Source organism: Halichoerus grypus, chromosome 7 (genome assembly GCF_964656455.1).
Source record: "Halichoerus grypus chromosome 7, mHalGry1.hap1.1, whole genome shotgun sequence".
Lineage (NCBI taxonomy): Eukaryota > Metazoa > Chordata > Mammalia > Carnivora > Phocidae > Halichoerus > Halichoerus grypus.
The window spans coordinates 90,766,847-90,782,324 of NC_135718.1; the positions used below are offsets into that span (position 1 = coordinate 90,766,847).

The following is a 15,478-nucleotide window of genomic DNA, read 5'->3' on the forward strand; positions in this document are numbered from 1 at the left end:
AAAATTGACAAGGCAAGAAACAACAAATGTTGGAGAGGTTGTGGAGAAAAGGGAACCCTCTTACAACTGTTGGTGGGAATGCAAGTTAGTATAGCCACTTTGGAAAGCAGTGTGGAGGTTCCTCAAAAAATTGAAAATAGAGCTACCCTATGACCCAGCAATTGCACTACTGGGTATTTACCCCAAAGACACAGATGTAGTGAAAAGAAAGGCCATATGCACCCCAATGTTCATAGCAGCAATGTCTGCAATAGCCAAACTGTGGAAAGAGCCAACATGCCCTTCAACAGACAAATGGATAAATAAGATGTGGTCCATATATACAATGGAATATTACTCAGCCATCAGAAACGATGAATACCCAAACCTTTGTATCAACATGGATGGGACTGGAGGAGATTATGCTAAGTGAAATAAGTCAAGCAGAGAAAGTCAGTTATCATATGGTTTCACTTATTTGTGGAACATAACAAATAGCATGGAGGACCTTAGAAGGGAAAAATGAAGGGGGGTAAAATCGGAGGGGGAGACGAACCATGAGAGACTATGGACTCCGAGAAACAAACTGAGGGTTTTAGAGGGGAGGGTGGCAAGGGAATGGGTTAGCCCAGTGATGGGTATTAAGGAGGGCACGTATTGCATGGAGCACTGGGTGTTATATGCAAACAATGAATCGTGGAACACTACATCAAAAACTAATGATGTCCTGTATGGTGACTAACATAATAAAAAAAATAAATAAGTGAAATTTTTTTTAGCTTAGCAAGTAAAAACAACTAATTGCTGCACACAGAAGAGATGCTCAAAATGAAAAGAATAAAAATAAGATGAAAGAAAATCGGAGGGATGTGAATGCCATTATTAAATAAAGCCTGGTGCACCTATATTTTACCACGCAAAGTAAATTTCAAGGCAAAACCAAAACAAAACGCAGTAATAGTGACAAAAAGGATCCCTGAATCAGGACTAGCTTGATATAACAAGTATGAATTTGTATATTCCACTTTCCTGGGGAAACAGGAAGTGAGGGAGGATGCTGGCATGACGATATAACTCTCTCCTCACCTCACCCTCCCTATCTGATGCAGGGTCCCAGGACCAGGGCTGCACTTGCAGGTGCCAGAAGCAAGGAGGATTCCTATTTTTTTTTTTAAATTTAAATTCAATTAGGGTGCCTGGGTGGCTCAGTTGGTTAAGCGACTGCCTTCGGCTCAGGTCATGATCCTGGAGTCCCTGGATCGAGTCCCGCATCGGGCTCCCTGCTCAGCAGGGAGCCTGCTTCTCCCTCTGACCCTCCCCCCTCTCATGTGCTCTCTCTCTCTCATTCTCTCTGTCTCAAATAAATAAATAAAATCTTTAAAAAAAAAAAAATAAATAAATAAATAAATAAATTTAAATTCAATTAATTAACATATAATGTATTATTAGTTTCAGAGGTTGAGGTCAGTGATTCATCAGTCTTATATAATACCAGTACTCGCCTGAACTCTGCCCTATGCACTTCTTCTCTTGGCTGAGTTTAATCTGTACTCTCTCTCCACATCATAAACTGTAAGCAGAGCAGTTTTCAGGAAATTATGGGAGTCCTTCTTGCAAATTATGGAAATCTCAGCAGCTCATTCTGATACTTCCAATTCAAATTCAGAACTACAGAGTTTATAGTTGTCCTCTTCTATCTTATATCAGTGTCTCCTTTCTTCTTCACCAACAGGCCTGATTCTTAAGGACACGGGGCATAAGAGAATTGGAGTACTCCATAATCATGCATTTGCTTTTATTTCACATTTACACACAACAATCTCAAAATAACATTATTTATACCAGAACCAAAAATCTGATGCCTGAAAACAAGTTGAAAAAAATGTGTATAAATTCCCCCAATTATCACCACCTACTTTTATAGTTGCACCCTACGTCCATTCCTAGAGTGTACAGCCGTAAATGCTGTTTCCGCTCCCACTTAACTTGTTTTCTGTTTCAGTTCTACAATTACTTAATGAGCAATTCCAGTCCTTAAGCTGACTCTCCATGGTCATTTTGGTTGTCTGTAGCTCATTCTCTAGCGGAGTACTAGATTGTTCAGGAAAAATTCAAAGGATCAACATTCCCCAGGCTCCTGCAAGTTGAGGACATTTGTTTGTGCTCTTTATACCTGAAAGGTGATTGTGTTCGTGTTCTTTCTTCTGGGGTATCATAAATATTTAAAGGATTTTTTTTTTCTGTCATAAACCTTTTTTGTCGAATTGTCTGATTATAACACATTTTCTTTCCCCTATAAGTCACTTATTCTTTTTGTCTCCACAGGATTTTTTCCTTTTTTCAAAAAAAATTTTTAAAGGTCTATAATTATACTAGAATTTGCTTATGCCATTATCTCTCTCCATTATGTTATAGTTGTCATACATATTATATATTTGTTCACTGAATATCTACCAAAACAAATTTCTTTAAACAGTCAAGTTTTAAAGAACCTAAGAGAGGGGTGACCTGGCTGGCTCAGTCGGTGAAGCGTGAAACTCTTCATCTCAGGGTTGTGAGTTCAAGCCCCACCTTGGGTGTAGAGATTACTTAAAAATAAACAAAAAAAAAATTTTAATCTTTAAAAAAATAAAGAAGAGGAAAAAAAGTGTTTTATATACACTGAGATTTTTTTTACCATTTATTATGCTCTCTCTTCTTTCTTGAAGACGCACATTTTCTTCTGCTAACATTTCCTTCATTCTGAAATGTGTCATTAGCGTTTCTGGTAAGGAAGGTCTTGAGCAATAAATTCTCTTGGGTTTCATGTATCCATGTCTCTCATGGATACATGAGCTACCCTATGACCCAGCAATTGCACTCCTGGCTATTTACCCCAAAGACACAGATGTAGTGAAAAGAAGGGCCATATGCACCCCAATGTTCATAGCAGCAATGTCTGCAATAGCCAAACTGTGGAAAGAGCCGACATGCCCTTCAACAGACAAATGGATAAATAAGATGTGGTCCATATATACAATGGAATATTACTCAGCCATCAGAAACGATGAATACCCAAACCTTTGTATCAACATGGATGGGACTGGAGGAGATTATGCTAAGTGAAATAAGTCACTTCATTCCTGAAGGAAATTTTCATTGGATACAAAATTCTAGGTTGATAGTTTTCTACCTTCCAGTGTTGTAAACATATTGTTCAATGATCTTTTAGCCCCTTTGGTCTTGATGAGAAATCTGAGATCTCTCAGATTGTTTTTCCCCGGTATGTAAAATGTTATTTTTCCTCTAGATGCTTTCAAGACTTTTCATGTCCTTTGTATTCCACACTTTGATTTGGAGGTGCTGAGTGTGATTGTCTTAGAATTTATATTGTTTTGACTTCCTGTGATTGTTGATTCTCTAAATTCCTATGTTTCTCCAAATATGGGACATCTTCAGCCATTATTTTTTCTGTCCCATTCTGTCTTTCCGGGGCTCCCATTACATATGTTACATCTTTTCATCCCTTATCAGTTCATTCTTTCAATCTTTCCATGTCTAGTTTGCATAGAATAATTTCTACTGATCTATACTCAATTTCACTGACTTTCTCTTATGAGTCTCCTTTCTGATACAGAAACCATTCAGTGAAATTTTATTTGAGATACTATATTTTTCTATTCTGAAGTTTTCATTTGGTTCTTTTTTTTTTTTCTATTTCACTACTGAGATTTTCTATCACCTCATTCATTTTAAATGTGTTTTCCTTTACTTCATGAAGAATGCTTAAAATAAGTACTTTTTTAAAGGTTTTATCTGATAATTCTTATAATTCAAATGTAGGTCAGTTGACCTGGGTCATCTTGAGCTATCAGTCCACTTTTTTTCTCTTGAGGCTCAATCATAATTTTCTGATAGACTGAGTAATTTTCGATTGTACTATGTACATTGTGATCCATGACACACTATGGACTCTGTCAAAAATCTCTGGAAAATGTTGGCGTTTTAGTTTTACCAGGCAGTCAACCTGGTTAAGCTGAGATGTATACTCTAGGATACTCTACAACATGACTGAACCTTGAAAACAATGTGCTAAGTGAAAGAAACCAGTCGAGAGACACCCATTATGTTTCATTTATATTAAATGTCCAGAATAGACAAATCTATAGAGACAGAGAGATTAATGGTTCCTTAGGGCTAGGGAAATATGGGAACAGGGAGGTGAGAGCTTAAGGGTACAGGGTTTCTGTTTGAAGTGATGAAAATGGTTTAAAACGGACTGAGGTAATGGTTTAACATATCTGTGGATACACTAAAAACCACTGCACATTTTAATTGACTGAATTGTATGGTATGTGAATTACATCTCAATAAAGCTGTTAAAAAAGACTATTTATAATTAAATCTTACAGCAATTTTTAATGAACATCCCCTGAATGTCACTGGCAAGTAGTACAAAAAGGTAGAGATAACTCTTTCCTCCACTGGGTGAAAAAAGTTTGGAAAAAGTCATGAGCCAGTAATAGATTAATGATTACTATTAATGTTAATTACCAAGGACAATATCTAATGCTATTATGAGTAGAACCAATAAAGAAAAGTTTGTGATTTTTAGATCATTTTTAAAAACTGAAGGGTTTAAAATGGAGAGACAATTCTTTTTTGTTGTTGTTTTTAGAGAGAGAATCTCAAGCAGATTGCAGGCCCAGTGCAAAGCCCCACCCAGGGCTCGATCTCACAACCCTAAGATTACAACCTGAGCCAAAACCAAGAGTCAGACGCTTAACCAACTGAGCCACCCAGACGCCCTGAGAGAATTCTCCATTTGTAAAAACTAGTTTCACATTCTACCATTACCTAACTATATGGGTACCTATTGCCACTAAGAACTGTAAAATGATAAGTGATCTAAAACAAAGGAACTGCTCTCTCCAGATTATATATGCATATCTAATTCTCCCTAATCAACAAGTTTAAAGGATTATATACTTTATATTATCACTGATCTCTGTGACAAAATGATCTGCCCACCATCAATGACCTTCCCTTCTCTATCAAAGCAGTTTCTAATAAGGTCCTTCTAGTTTGGGGACAACATGAGCACCACTCTTAAAACGGTGATATCGCAAAACCTATACAAGAAACAGAAATCAAGGTAAGATCCTGGCTACTGAAGAACACACAATATCGGCTGGTAACACTTTGGTATCAGAATTAACATTCTGATTATCTACGTATTCTTTAAAAACACCACAAACATTCTCATCTTTCCACTTTTGTCATCTAAAACTATACCACAGGATAATCAAACACAACATTCTAACCAGATCAAGCTTTGTTGTTGTTCCAGTAGGATTTTGTGTATTTCATTATTATTAGCAAGCCTGATGTTGTAGCTGACAATTTGAACACCAAGCCTATTGCTGAGTTTAATTAACATATTTAGAAATAAGTTGGGGTTTTTTTCAAACTATAATTAGAGCTTGCTTTACTATAACCCAACATTTGGCATGTACTTTAATCAACCAGAGTCAGATATATGCCACATGATACTGTTTAGTTGTTAGAAATAATCTCTTTCACAAATTTTGCATTTAAGCAAATAAATGATTGAAAAGAAAGGACACACTCTTAAAATGCATAGTGCTTATTCAGCAAATCAAAAATGGAAATGTTGGCATTCAGACTTTAAGTTGAAAATCAAAGTGCACCTATGGCAAGTCTCAAATCTGAGGTGACAGATCAAAAATAAGGTATTTAGTGACCGCTAAAAAATAGCCAATTTGTTAAAAGCATTAAAAAATATAGATATGCTCTTACAACAATGTTTTTATATTGTATTTTTCTAAGTATTCAAGTGATGCCTTTAACATTAAAATAATGATAAAATTTTATTTCTGAACCTTAATGGTCATTCTTTGTATATCTTGTTTACTTTGGTCTTCCTTCCTCAGCTAAGCTACTTCAATATGTTGAACTATCTTCTTCCTACCACAGACTGGCTTTTTCCAAGAGGTCCCCCTGATTCACTTGTTCACCACCTATTTACTCTCTTATTCTACATCTCCACAGTGGTTAGGTATATAATTCTTACTGCTTTTTTTTTAAACCTGTTTTTGTTGTCATTCAATTGCTCTCTATTATTATAGGTAAGCTTACCTCAAAGTAATTTCTCCAAATGAGGGCGTATTTCCTCCACTCCTATTGTGTATTCTCACCCAAGAAAATAGGTAGCATACTGGAAAAACAGGACTGATTGAACAATACTTGTGAATGAATTTACAAAATTAAAAATTTGTCCAACTTGGGCACAACAATGAAGCAGAAGTTATTTGCTTAAAATTAGTCTTTTTTCGGGACGCCCGGGTGGCTCAGTCCATTAAGCGTCTGCCTTTGGCTCAGGTCATGATCCCAGTATCCTGGGATCGAGTCCCACATCGGGCTCCTTGCTCAGTGGGGAGCCTGCTTCTCTCTCTGCCTGCAGCTCCCCCTGCTTGTGCTCTCTCTCTCTGTCTCTGACAAATAAATTAAAATCTTTAAAAATAAATAAAATTAGTCTTTTTTCGAAAGATACTAAATTGAATGTAAAAAGCATATTACTTATATAAAAGCATAATACTTACATAAACAGCAGACTTCACTCCCACTCCCAATACCCAGGACACTAGTATCCACAAACAAAGATATTAAATGTTTGAAATATATCAGCTAAGGCATTAATGTAATTAAATATGAAGGGAAAGATGATTTACTTTGATTTTCCATAAGACACCTTATCTACACTCTCATTATTTCCTCCTAATGTTCCTTCTTAGTTTGCTTTGTTGGCCACTCCTCCTACTCTACCCAATCTCGAAATACTGAAGTCCTCAGGGCTCAGTCCTGGATCCTCTTCAATACTGACTGTTACACTACGTGGTCTCAGCTTACCTTGTGACTTGCACGTCATCTATCTGCCAATGACACCCAAGTACATGGATTACAGGTCCCAACCTTACAGATGGTAAGAAAAATCATTTCCTGGCAGGCCAGGAGCCTAAGCAAATTTGGCAATCTGGATGAATTCACCCAAATTTATACAAATTGCAGGTGTGACACGACGGAGAGTTTCTTGGGCTTGGTTTTCAGACTTTAGAAAAGAAAGTAATAGAGCTATTTTTTTCTTAAAACTTTTTCAATTTGAAATGATTACAGACTCAAAGGAAATTGCGTAAGTAGTGCACTGAGTCCATGCACCGTTCTACCCAGCTTCTCCACCGGTAACAACATATTACAGCCACAGCTCGATGGCAAAACCAGGAAACTGACACGGATACATTAATGTTAGATTATACACCTTCTTGGTCTGTATCCTTTTTTAATCTGCATGCGCGCATGTGTGTAGTTCCATCAATCTCATCCCGTGTGTTGATTCATGTAACTACCACCACATTCAAGATACACAACTGTTCCATCACCACAAAGAACTCCCACGTGCTGCCTCACTCCCCATCCTGGCCCCTGACCTTGTCCCCCGGGGGCCGTTCGTTCATCTGTTTTTTATCTCTGTAGTTTTGGTATTCCAAGAATGTTAGGTAAGTGGAATCATATAGTACATACGTTTTGAGATTTAATTCTTGTCACTCAGCGTAATGCCCTTCGGGTCCACCCAGGCTGCTGTGTATAATTAGTACCGCATGCCCCTTCTCCTGCCAGTAGCAATCCCTTGTATGCATACAGCAGGTACAGCAGAGGTGTGCAACCCGCCGCCCACTGAAGAACTTGCGGGCTGCTTCTCGTATTTTGCTATTACAAAGGAAGCTGCTACAAACACTCAGGTACAGTTTTTTCTGTGAATGTAAGTTTTAATTTTTCTGGGATAAATGTCTACAAATGTAATCTCTGGGTCACATGGTAAGTGCATGTTACTTTTTTTTTTTTAACTTTCAAACTGTTTCCAGAGCAGCCAAATCATTTTACATACCTACCAGGATTGTGTGAGAGATCTACTTTCTCCACATCCTTACTGGCGCTTAGTATGATCACTATTTGTAAGTTTAGCAGTCCTAATATCTTCTCATTGGTATCTCATTGTAGTTTTAATTTGCATTTTTCTAATGCCTTAATGATGTTAAACAGCTTTTTATGTGCTCAGCTGCCATCTGTATCTCCTCTTGGGCAAAATGTCTCTTCGTGTCTTTTGTCCATCCTATAATTGGATTGTTTGAGGTTTTTTGATTATGTCAAGAGTTCTTTATATATTCCAGATTTAAGGTCTTCGTCATACATATGGTTTGCAAATATTTTCTCCCATTCTGTAGCTTGCCTCTTCATCCTCTTCCCTGGGCTTTACGAAGTGCACGTGTTTTTAATTTTGATAAAGTCCACTTCATTAATTTTTGGTGTCCTATCTAAGAACTCCTCATTAAGGAGCAAAACTAAGCCCTAAGTCCAGAAGATGCTCTCCAATGTTTTCTTCTGACAGTTTTACACTTCTACGTTGTATAGTTAAACCCATGATCAATTTTGAATTATTTTTTATATTTGTGTGAGGTTTAAGGAGATTTATTTTTTGGCCTATTATTCCAACACCATTCACTGAAGGCTATCCTTCCTCCATTGAGTTGCTTGTGCACCTTTGTCAAAATCAGCTGGGAGTATCGTGCTCGTCTCTGCCCGGGTTCTCTCTTCTACCTGGTTATCTATGATTTTTTTCCTCCACAAGTACACAATATCTTACTTAAGGTAGCAATATGGTAAGTCTTAATATTAGGTAGTTATTCTGCCTACTTTATTCTCCTTTTCCAAAACCATTTTAGCTACTCTAGTTTCACTACATTTCCACGTAAACTTTGGAGCAAGACTGTTTCTATCTTAACAAAAAAACCTTTACTCCTCTAGACGAAAAACCTATATGAGCTGTCATAAATGTTGAAAATTAGATAAGTAGCTAGGTATAGCTGTTTAGGGACAAGCCAGTAGCCTGAGGCCTGAATGCAGCTGCACACAGAAGAGCAGAGCTAGAGTTGCTGAGGGAAGTTAGCCCAACACAAATACTTTCACCTGGACTGGAAGAAAAAAAACCCCAAAAAACAAAAAAAAAACTTTGCTGGGATTTTGAGAGGGACTGCATCAAACCTGCCGATCAATTTGGGGAGAACAGACATCTTTAATCTGGAGAGATTTCACATCCATTAGGCCCTCTACCAACAAGTGCTCTAAGAATACTGTCTTTCTTCCCTCCTCAACCCCACTGCATCCTTTCCCGGCCTCCTGTGAAAGGGGAAATGCTACTAGGGTAGTTCTCACAGTAACAGCCCTGTAAGTGCTCATCTCTATAGCACCATTCTCCCATGTCTCAACACAATGACAAGGAAATGGTCTGTGTGCCAGCACTTTAATAAGTAGCATCTTTTCATCTTTACAGGAACACCATTGTTTTTTAGAAAAAGTTCCAAGTTGCTGTAATCTCAATTATAAATCATTTGGAATCTAAATTTAAAAAGCTTGTGGAGGAGCAAGCACAGTAAATAAGTCTTCTGGCACCTCGTTCAATGCTTTATTCACTACCTAATGTTACTAGAAAACATTTTTACTTCATTGGGTCAGTCTGTACGTCAATTTTACAGTTAGCCAGAGACAATCTCTTTAATTCCTATTTCCATGTCCCCATTCATATCTCTTTCATCTTCTATTCATTAACTTCTTTGAAAACAGGTAAAATAATGCTTTACATTGTTTTTTTTTAAAGTGTATGTCTGGAAATTTCAAAGGAAGTTGCAAATGCTCTTGACTAAAATATGACAACGTGCTGAACACTTGGAAACCGAGCACATATGACTGATGACACCTATCATTTGCTACTTTCCACTGCTCATTTCTCTCTCAATAAAACCATGCGTAAATGAAGACAAAATTTTCGCATGAAAATGTTTGTTCTGTTAGAAGACCAATAATGTATTTTAGAAGTCTAGAAATAAATTTATTTTTTTTCACATTTTTTCAGTTTTTATCAAGATATAATTGACATACATCACTGTATAAATTTAAGGTATCCAGCATAATGGTTTAATCCACATATTCTGAAATGACTACGGCTATAAGCTTAGTTAGCATCCATCATCTCATATAGATACAATAAAAAGAGAAAAAAAAAAGGAAAAAAAATTTTTTTTTGTATGATGAGAATGCTTAGGATTTATTCTCAACAATTTTCATTTATATCACAGGGCAGTGCTAACTATAGTCATCATGTGTACATTATATTTCTAGTACTTATTTATCTTATAACTGGAAGTTTGTACCTTATGAACACCTTTCTTCTTCCCCCCCACCTCCAACTCTAGTAACCACAAATCTTAACCCTTTTTCTTTATTTCTTATTGTTATGTTAATCACCATACATTACATCATTAGTTTTTGATGTAGTGTTCCATGATTCATTGTTTGTGCATAACACCCAGTGCTCCATGCAGAACGTGCCCTCTTTAATACCCATCACCAGGCTAACCCATCCTCCCACCCCCCTCCCCTCTAGAACCTTGCCATTTGCAACGACGAGGATGGAACTGGAGGGTATTATGCTGAGTGAAATAAGTCAATCCGAGAAAGACATGTATCATATGACCTCACTGATACGAGGAATTATTAATCTCAGGACACAAACTGAGGGTTGCTGGAATGGGGGGGTGGAAGCGATGGGGTGGCTGGGTGATAGACATTGGGGAGGGTATGTGCTATGGTGAGCACTGTGAATTGTGCAAGACTGATGAATCACAGATCTGTACCTCTGAAACAAATAATACAATATATGTTAAGAAAAAAAAAAAGAAGAAGAAGATAGCAGGAGGGGAAGAATGAAGGGGGGGAATCGGAGGGGGAGACGAACCATGAGAGACGATGGACTCTGAAAAACAAACTGAGGGAAATAAATTTATTTTAAAAGAACACAAAGGGAAAAACATATTTCCTTCCCTGAAGGCATCCAGTCTCCACTATTTCCTTTTTGTATTCTCTAATTCCATATACTTGGAAGTTCAAAATTATAAAACATTCTGAAATTTGGCAAAACATGAAAACTCTGATGTGCAGTTTACTGTAAAACCAACTAACTTAACACACTGTTTGAATCAAACGCTTCATTCCCTAAAGTTACTGGTAGCTTGATGGCTACCAAGATATCAAGTCTACAACACGGTACTCAAGTGTTTCCACAAGAGGGACTGAAATCGCTCTTCCTCAACTCAAGATGAGCTCTCTTCTCCAGCCGAACCACCTACCAACCCTCCTCCAGACCCACCCTTTGCCTGCCTATGACTTTCTCTCCTGCCATCCCTTGTCTCTAGAACGCCTTACAATCTGCCTACAAAAAGCCTCCTCATTCTGCAAAGTCCCACCACAAAGCATTCTCTTATGAGAAATATGATGTTATGTCATGAGCATAAATTCTGGCATCAGCCTCAGATTTTAATCTAGGTTATGCTAATTATGGACTCATGTCTCTGAAGCTGGGTTTCTTCATCTATAGAATGGAGCCATATCCATTTTAGACGACACCCAAAATACAGAATTATTGTTAGAATTAGAATAATATAGGTAAAGTCTGTAACACAGTTAAGAGTTAACCACTGGAAATGACCATTAGAATTAAGCTTATTACTTGTTTCTCTGAGTTCATTGTAATTTGCCTGTATAATTCTACTAGCAGTTCACAATCTGGGCTCACTCCATCTCTTACACTTTTGCCCTAAATGATTATTTAACTTCTACTACTTTAGTTTTCACTTATGTCTTGTGTTTTGTGTCCCCAAACAGGCTGGAAGCTTCTTACAAGGCAGGACTCTATGTTATACTTACTTAAATTTTTATGTAATTTAGCACAGTGCTATTTATAAAAGAAGACTCGACAAATATTTCCTCAGTAAAGCATCTGCTGAAATACAGTCTATCCAGAAAATGGGAATCACATTTTAAGAGTGCATTGATACACCAGAGTGTGTCCATTGAGAAGTAAAGGGAGAGGCAAGGAGAGAGGGCGGGGAGGTGTGGAAGTGGGCACAAGGTGAGGGTCCATATGTGTATGAGATAGTGGGAGAGAGAATGCGTACATCAATTTTGATAACAGAATAACTACAGATACACTGATGTTTAACCTAAAGGAAAGATGAGTTCAGAAGGCATGATAGCTTTAAGATAAATTAGACTATTATATGTGGTTCTGAAGGCAAAACTAGGACCAATGGTAAGGCAAAAAAGAAATTCAGCTTAACATAAAATAAAATTCTACGACATGAAGAGGAATAAACAGGACTCATTTAACATGGCATACCTTGTAAAATTATAGGTATAGAGCCCTAATAGAGCTCAGGGTTGAAATGGCTTTCCAATGTCAACATCAGAAAGATAGCTATCATCTAAAATGCTGTGGTAAGAAGAATCTTAAGACTGCATATACAGTTGGTAGGAAAGGGTCCTATGATCAGTTAAGAATATTTGTCACAGCCTGGCAGAAATACCTCATATTTACTATCTCCAATCTAGACAAATTATTTTCCAAAGTAATCATTCCTCACTAAGAATTTAGATATGAATTGGGGAAAATTTCACTGAACTCTTTGAGTCTAAGACTAACATTCTTTAAATGTTCAATTAAATGATGTTTTTAAAGTATTTTTAACTGACAGTCCTCAGCTAGGATCTTGGGTTACTGTAACAAAAGCACTTTAGTTTCTCATTCTGTAATTCACTCATAAGACCACAATACCATCTTAAAAACTGCATTGTGTTTTATAATTTTCATAGTATATTCATGTTTTTATTTTCAAAAAAACTTTCTATCAGATATCAACAGAGAAAAGCATATGATTAGGCAAGAGCCAAAGTGAGACCTCATAAATACAAAATTTTTAATAAAAAAATTTTTCCTTTAATAATGTCCTAGAAGTCCATTACTAAGTAAATCAATCAGCAGAAAATACCCACATCTTAAAAAAAAAAAAAAAAAAGCAACACTAAAACAGAAACTTTCTCTTCCACGCGCGCTCTTGTCCTTCACAGAGATTATGTGCATCACCCACCACTTAAAAGTAACAGTCACTGCTGTGTTACTGAGCAGAAGGACTCGAAGTGTGGTTGCTGGACCAGCAGCAGCAGCAGCACCTGGGAACCTGTCAGAAATGCCAATTCCCAGGCCCACCCACCCTATGGATTCAGAAGCCCTGGTGCTGACCCAACAAAGTGGGTCACAGCAAACCCTCTGCCCCATTCCGATGCATGCTGACATCTCAGAGAATGGTTCCTTCCCTCTCCAACGTGGCAGGTCCTTCACCTGCTTCTCCCTAGCACCTCTTCACTCTTTCTCACAGTTTTCACAACCCAAAGATTTCCTCATTTGAATGATTAATTCACTAGTAACTGTGATGGTTTCCTACTTTCTTTCCTTTGAAATATGAGACTGCCTTTTAAATTATCCATTAAAAATTTTTTTTATTACACATAAATTACTATGAGCTGTTTACATAGAAGAGATTTTTAGCTTGTGTCAACAGGTATAAGAATAATCTGGTATGTGGAGAAAGGAGAACCCTCATGCACTGTTGGTGGAAATGCAAACTGGTGCAGCCACTCTGGAAAACAGTATGGAGGGTCCTCAAAAAGTTAAAAATACAAGTGCCCTATGATCCAACAATCACACTACTAGGTATTTACCCAAAGAGTACAAAAATACTAATTCAAAGGAATACATGCACCCCAATGTTTATAGCAGTGTTATCTATAATAGCCAAACTATGGAAATAGCCTAAGGGTCCATCGATAGGTGAATGGATAAAGATGCAGTATATATATACAATGGAATATTAGCCACAAAAGAGAATGAAATTTTAACATTTGCAACGATATGAAGGGAGCTAGAGTATTATGATTAGCAAAATAAGTCAGAGAAGGACAAATACCATGATTTCACTCACATGTGGAATTTAAGAAACAAAACAAATGAGCAAAGGGAAAAAAGAGAGATAAATCAAGAAACAAACTCTAGAGAACACACTGATGGTTACCAGAGTGGAGATGGGTGGGGGGATGGGGGAAACAGGTGATGGAGACTAAAGAGTGCACTGGTCGTGATGAGCACCAGGTGATATATGGCAGTGTTGAATCACTATATTGTACACCTGAAACTAATATTATACTGTATGTTAACTGGAATTTAAATAAAAACTTTAAAAAAAAGAATAATCCTGTATAAAAAAACTATTTTGTAAATAGGCTCACTTTTTTCTCTTCATTCCATCTTAAACTGTATACGATCAAACACACATTTGTGGGGAAGACTTTAAATAAATCATTGTACCTGTCAAATAGTTCACAAAGAAAAAATTACCCCATGGCCATCAAAAGTATCACTTTCCTACGAAAACATCTCCACTGACATTCATACAACCCATTCTTGCGTGGCGTCTTACTTACCTGTGCACATAGTGCAGCTGATGAACAGAATCGATTGCTATCACCATCTCGGCCAAGTAAAATCGAGCCATATCTTCAGGCAATCTATCTTCAAATTTGCTGAGCAGAGTAAGCAAATCCCCACCAACATAATAATCCATGACCAGGTACTGGGAATGAAAAAAAAAGGACTCAATAAATAATAAGGGTGAAAAATTAACATATGTAACATAACCCAAGGTCAAACAGCACTGGGTCAAATAATTTTGTTGTTAATTACAAGAAGCTGCATAAGACAATCCTTACAAGGCTTGTAAATTTCAGGAAGCAGTAAAATAAAATTTTAAAAACCTGAAGCAGGGAACAACAGGATTACTCTTGTTTTGTTGTTGTGTTTTGTAAAGTAATAGCATCACCATCATCACCTATAACAATACACCACAGTTTTACCAACATTTCATAGAGGAAACAATGTATTAATTCTCCAAAAATGATTAAAATAACTCAGACTATAAGACAGTCCTTTATTATGTTGAGCAAATTCATTTTCATCATTGTTACATTTTCCTTATTTCCTGTTGGACTGGTAACAACTTTATCAAATCAGCACTTGCATCAGCATTTAGAAAGCACTAGTATACTGAATATAATAATTTCCATCATATACATACTTCTCTTTTCACTCCTGATAGTGCAGAAATATCAGAATGGACTTTTCTTAGGTATGTATAAATAGAAGTCAACTAATTTTAGATATGGACTCTCATGGGTATATGTGTACAATACTGTGATTTATAATAAATAATATGTATACTTATATTTATATACACACACACACACACATATATATTTTGACAGAGCTCCTAAAAACCCTTAAAATCTCCTAAGTGGGGGTGCCTGGGTGGCTCAGTCAGTTAAGCTCAGGTCATATGGGCTCAGGTCATGATCCCAGGGTCCTGGTGAGTAAGGAAAGTGTACAGGTATAGGCAGGAAGAGATAGGGGGCCCCTGACTAGGCTCTGAAAGAGTGAACAAGAGATAAGGGAATAGACCAGACCACCTGGCCCCGGATGTTATGGTGGCTACAGGGAATCACA

At 37.1% G+C, this 15,478-nt stretch overlaps 1 protein-coding gene across 19 annotated transcripts in view; it reads right to left on the bottom strand.

Annotated features, from left to right (window-relative positions):
- The window catches only part of CDC42BPA (CDC42 binding protein kinase alpha), a 333,148-nt gene that overhangs the window by 198,596 nt on the left and 119,074 nt on the right, over positions 1 to 15,478 (bottom strand). For all 19 annotated transcript variants that reach the window (XM_078077878.1, XM_078077870.1, XM_078077877.1 and 16 more), the window contains exon 5: positions 14,404 to 14,552. In XM_078077878.1, the coding sequence (XP_077934004.1) occupies positions 14,404 to 14,552 (149 nt within the window). The remainder of the gene's footprint in view (positions 1 to 14,403; positions 14,553 to 15,478) is intronic.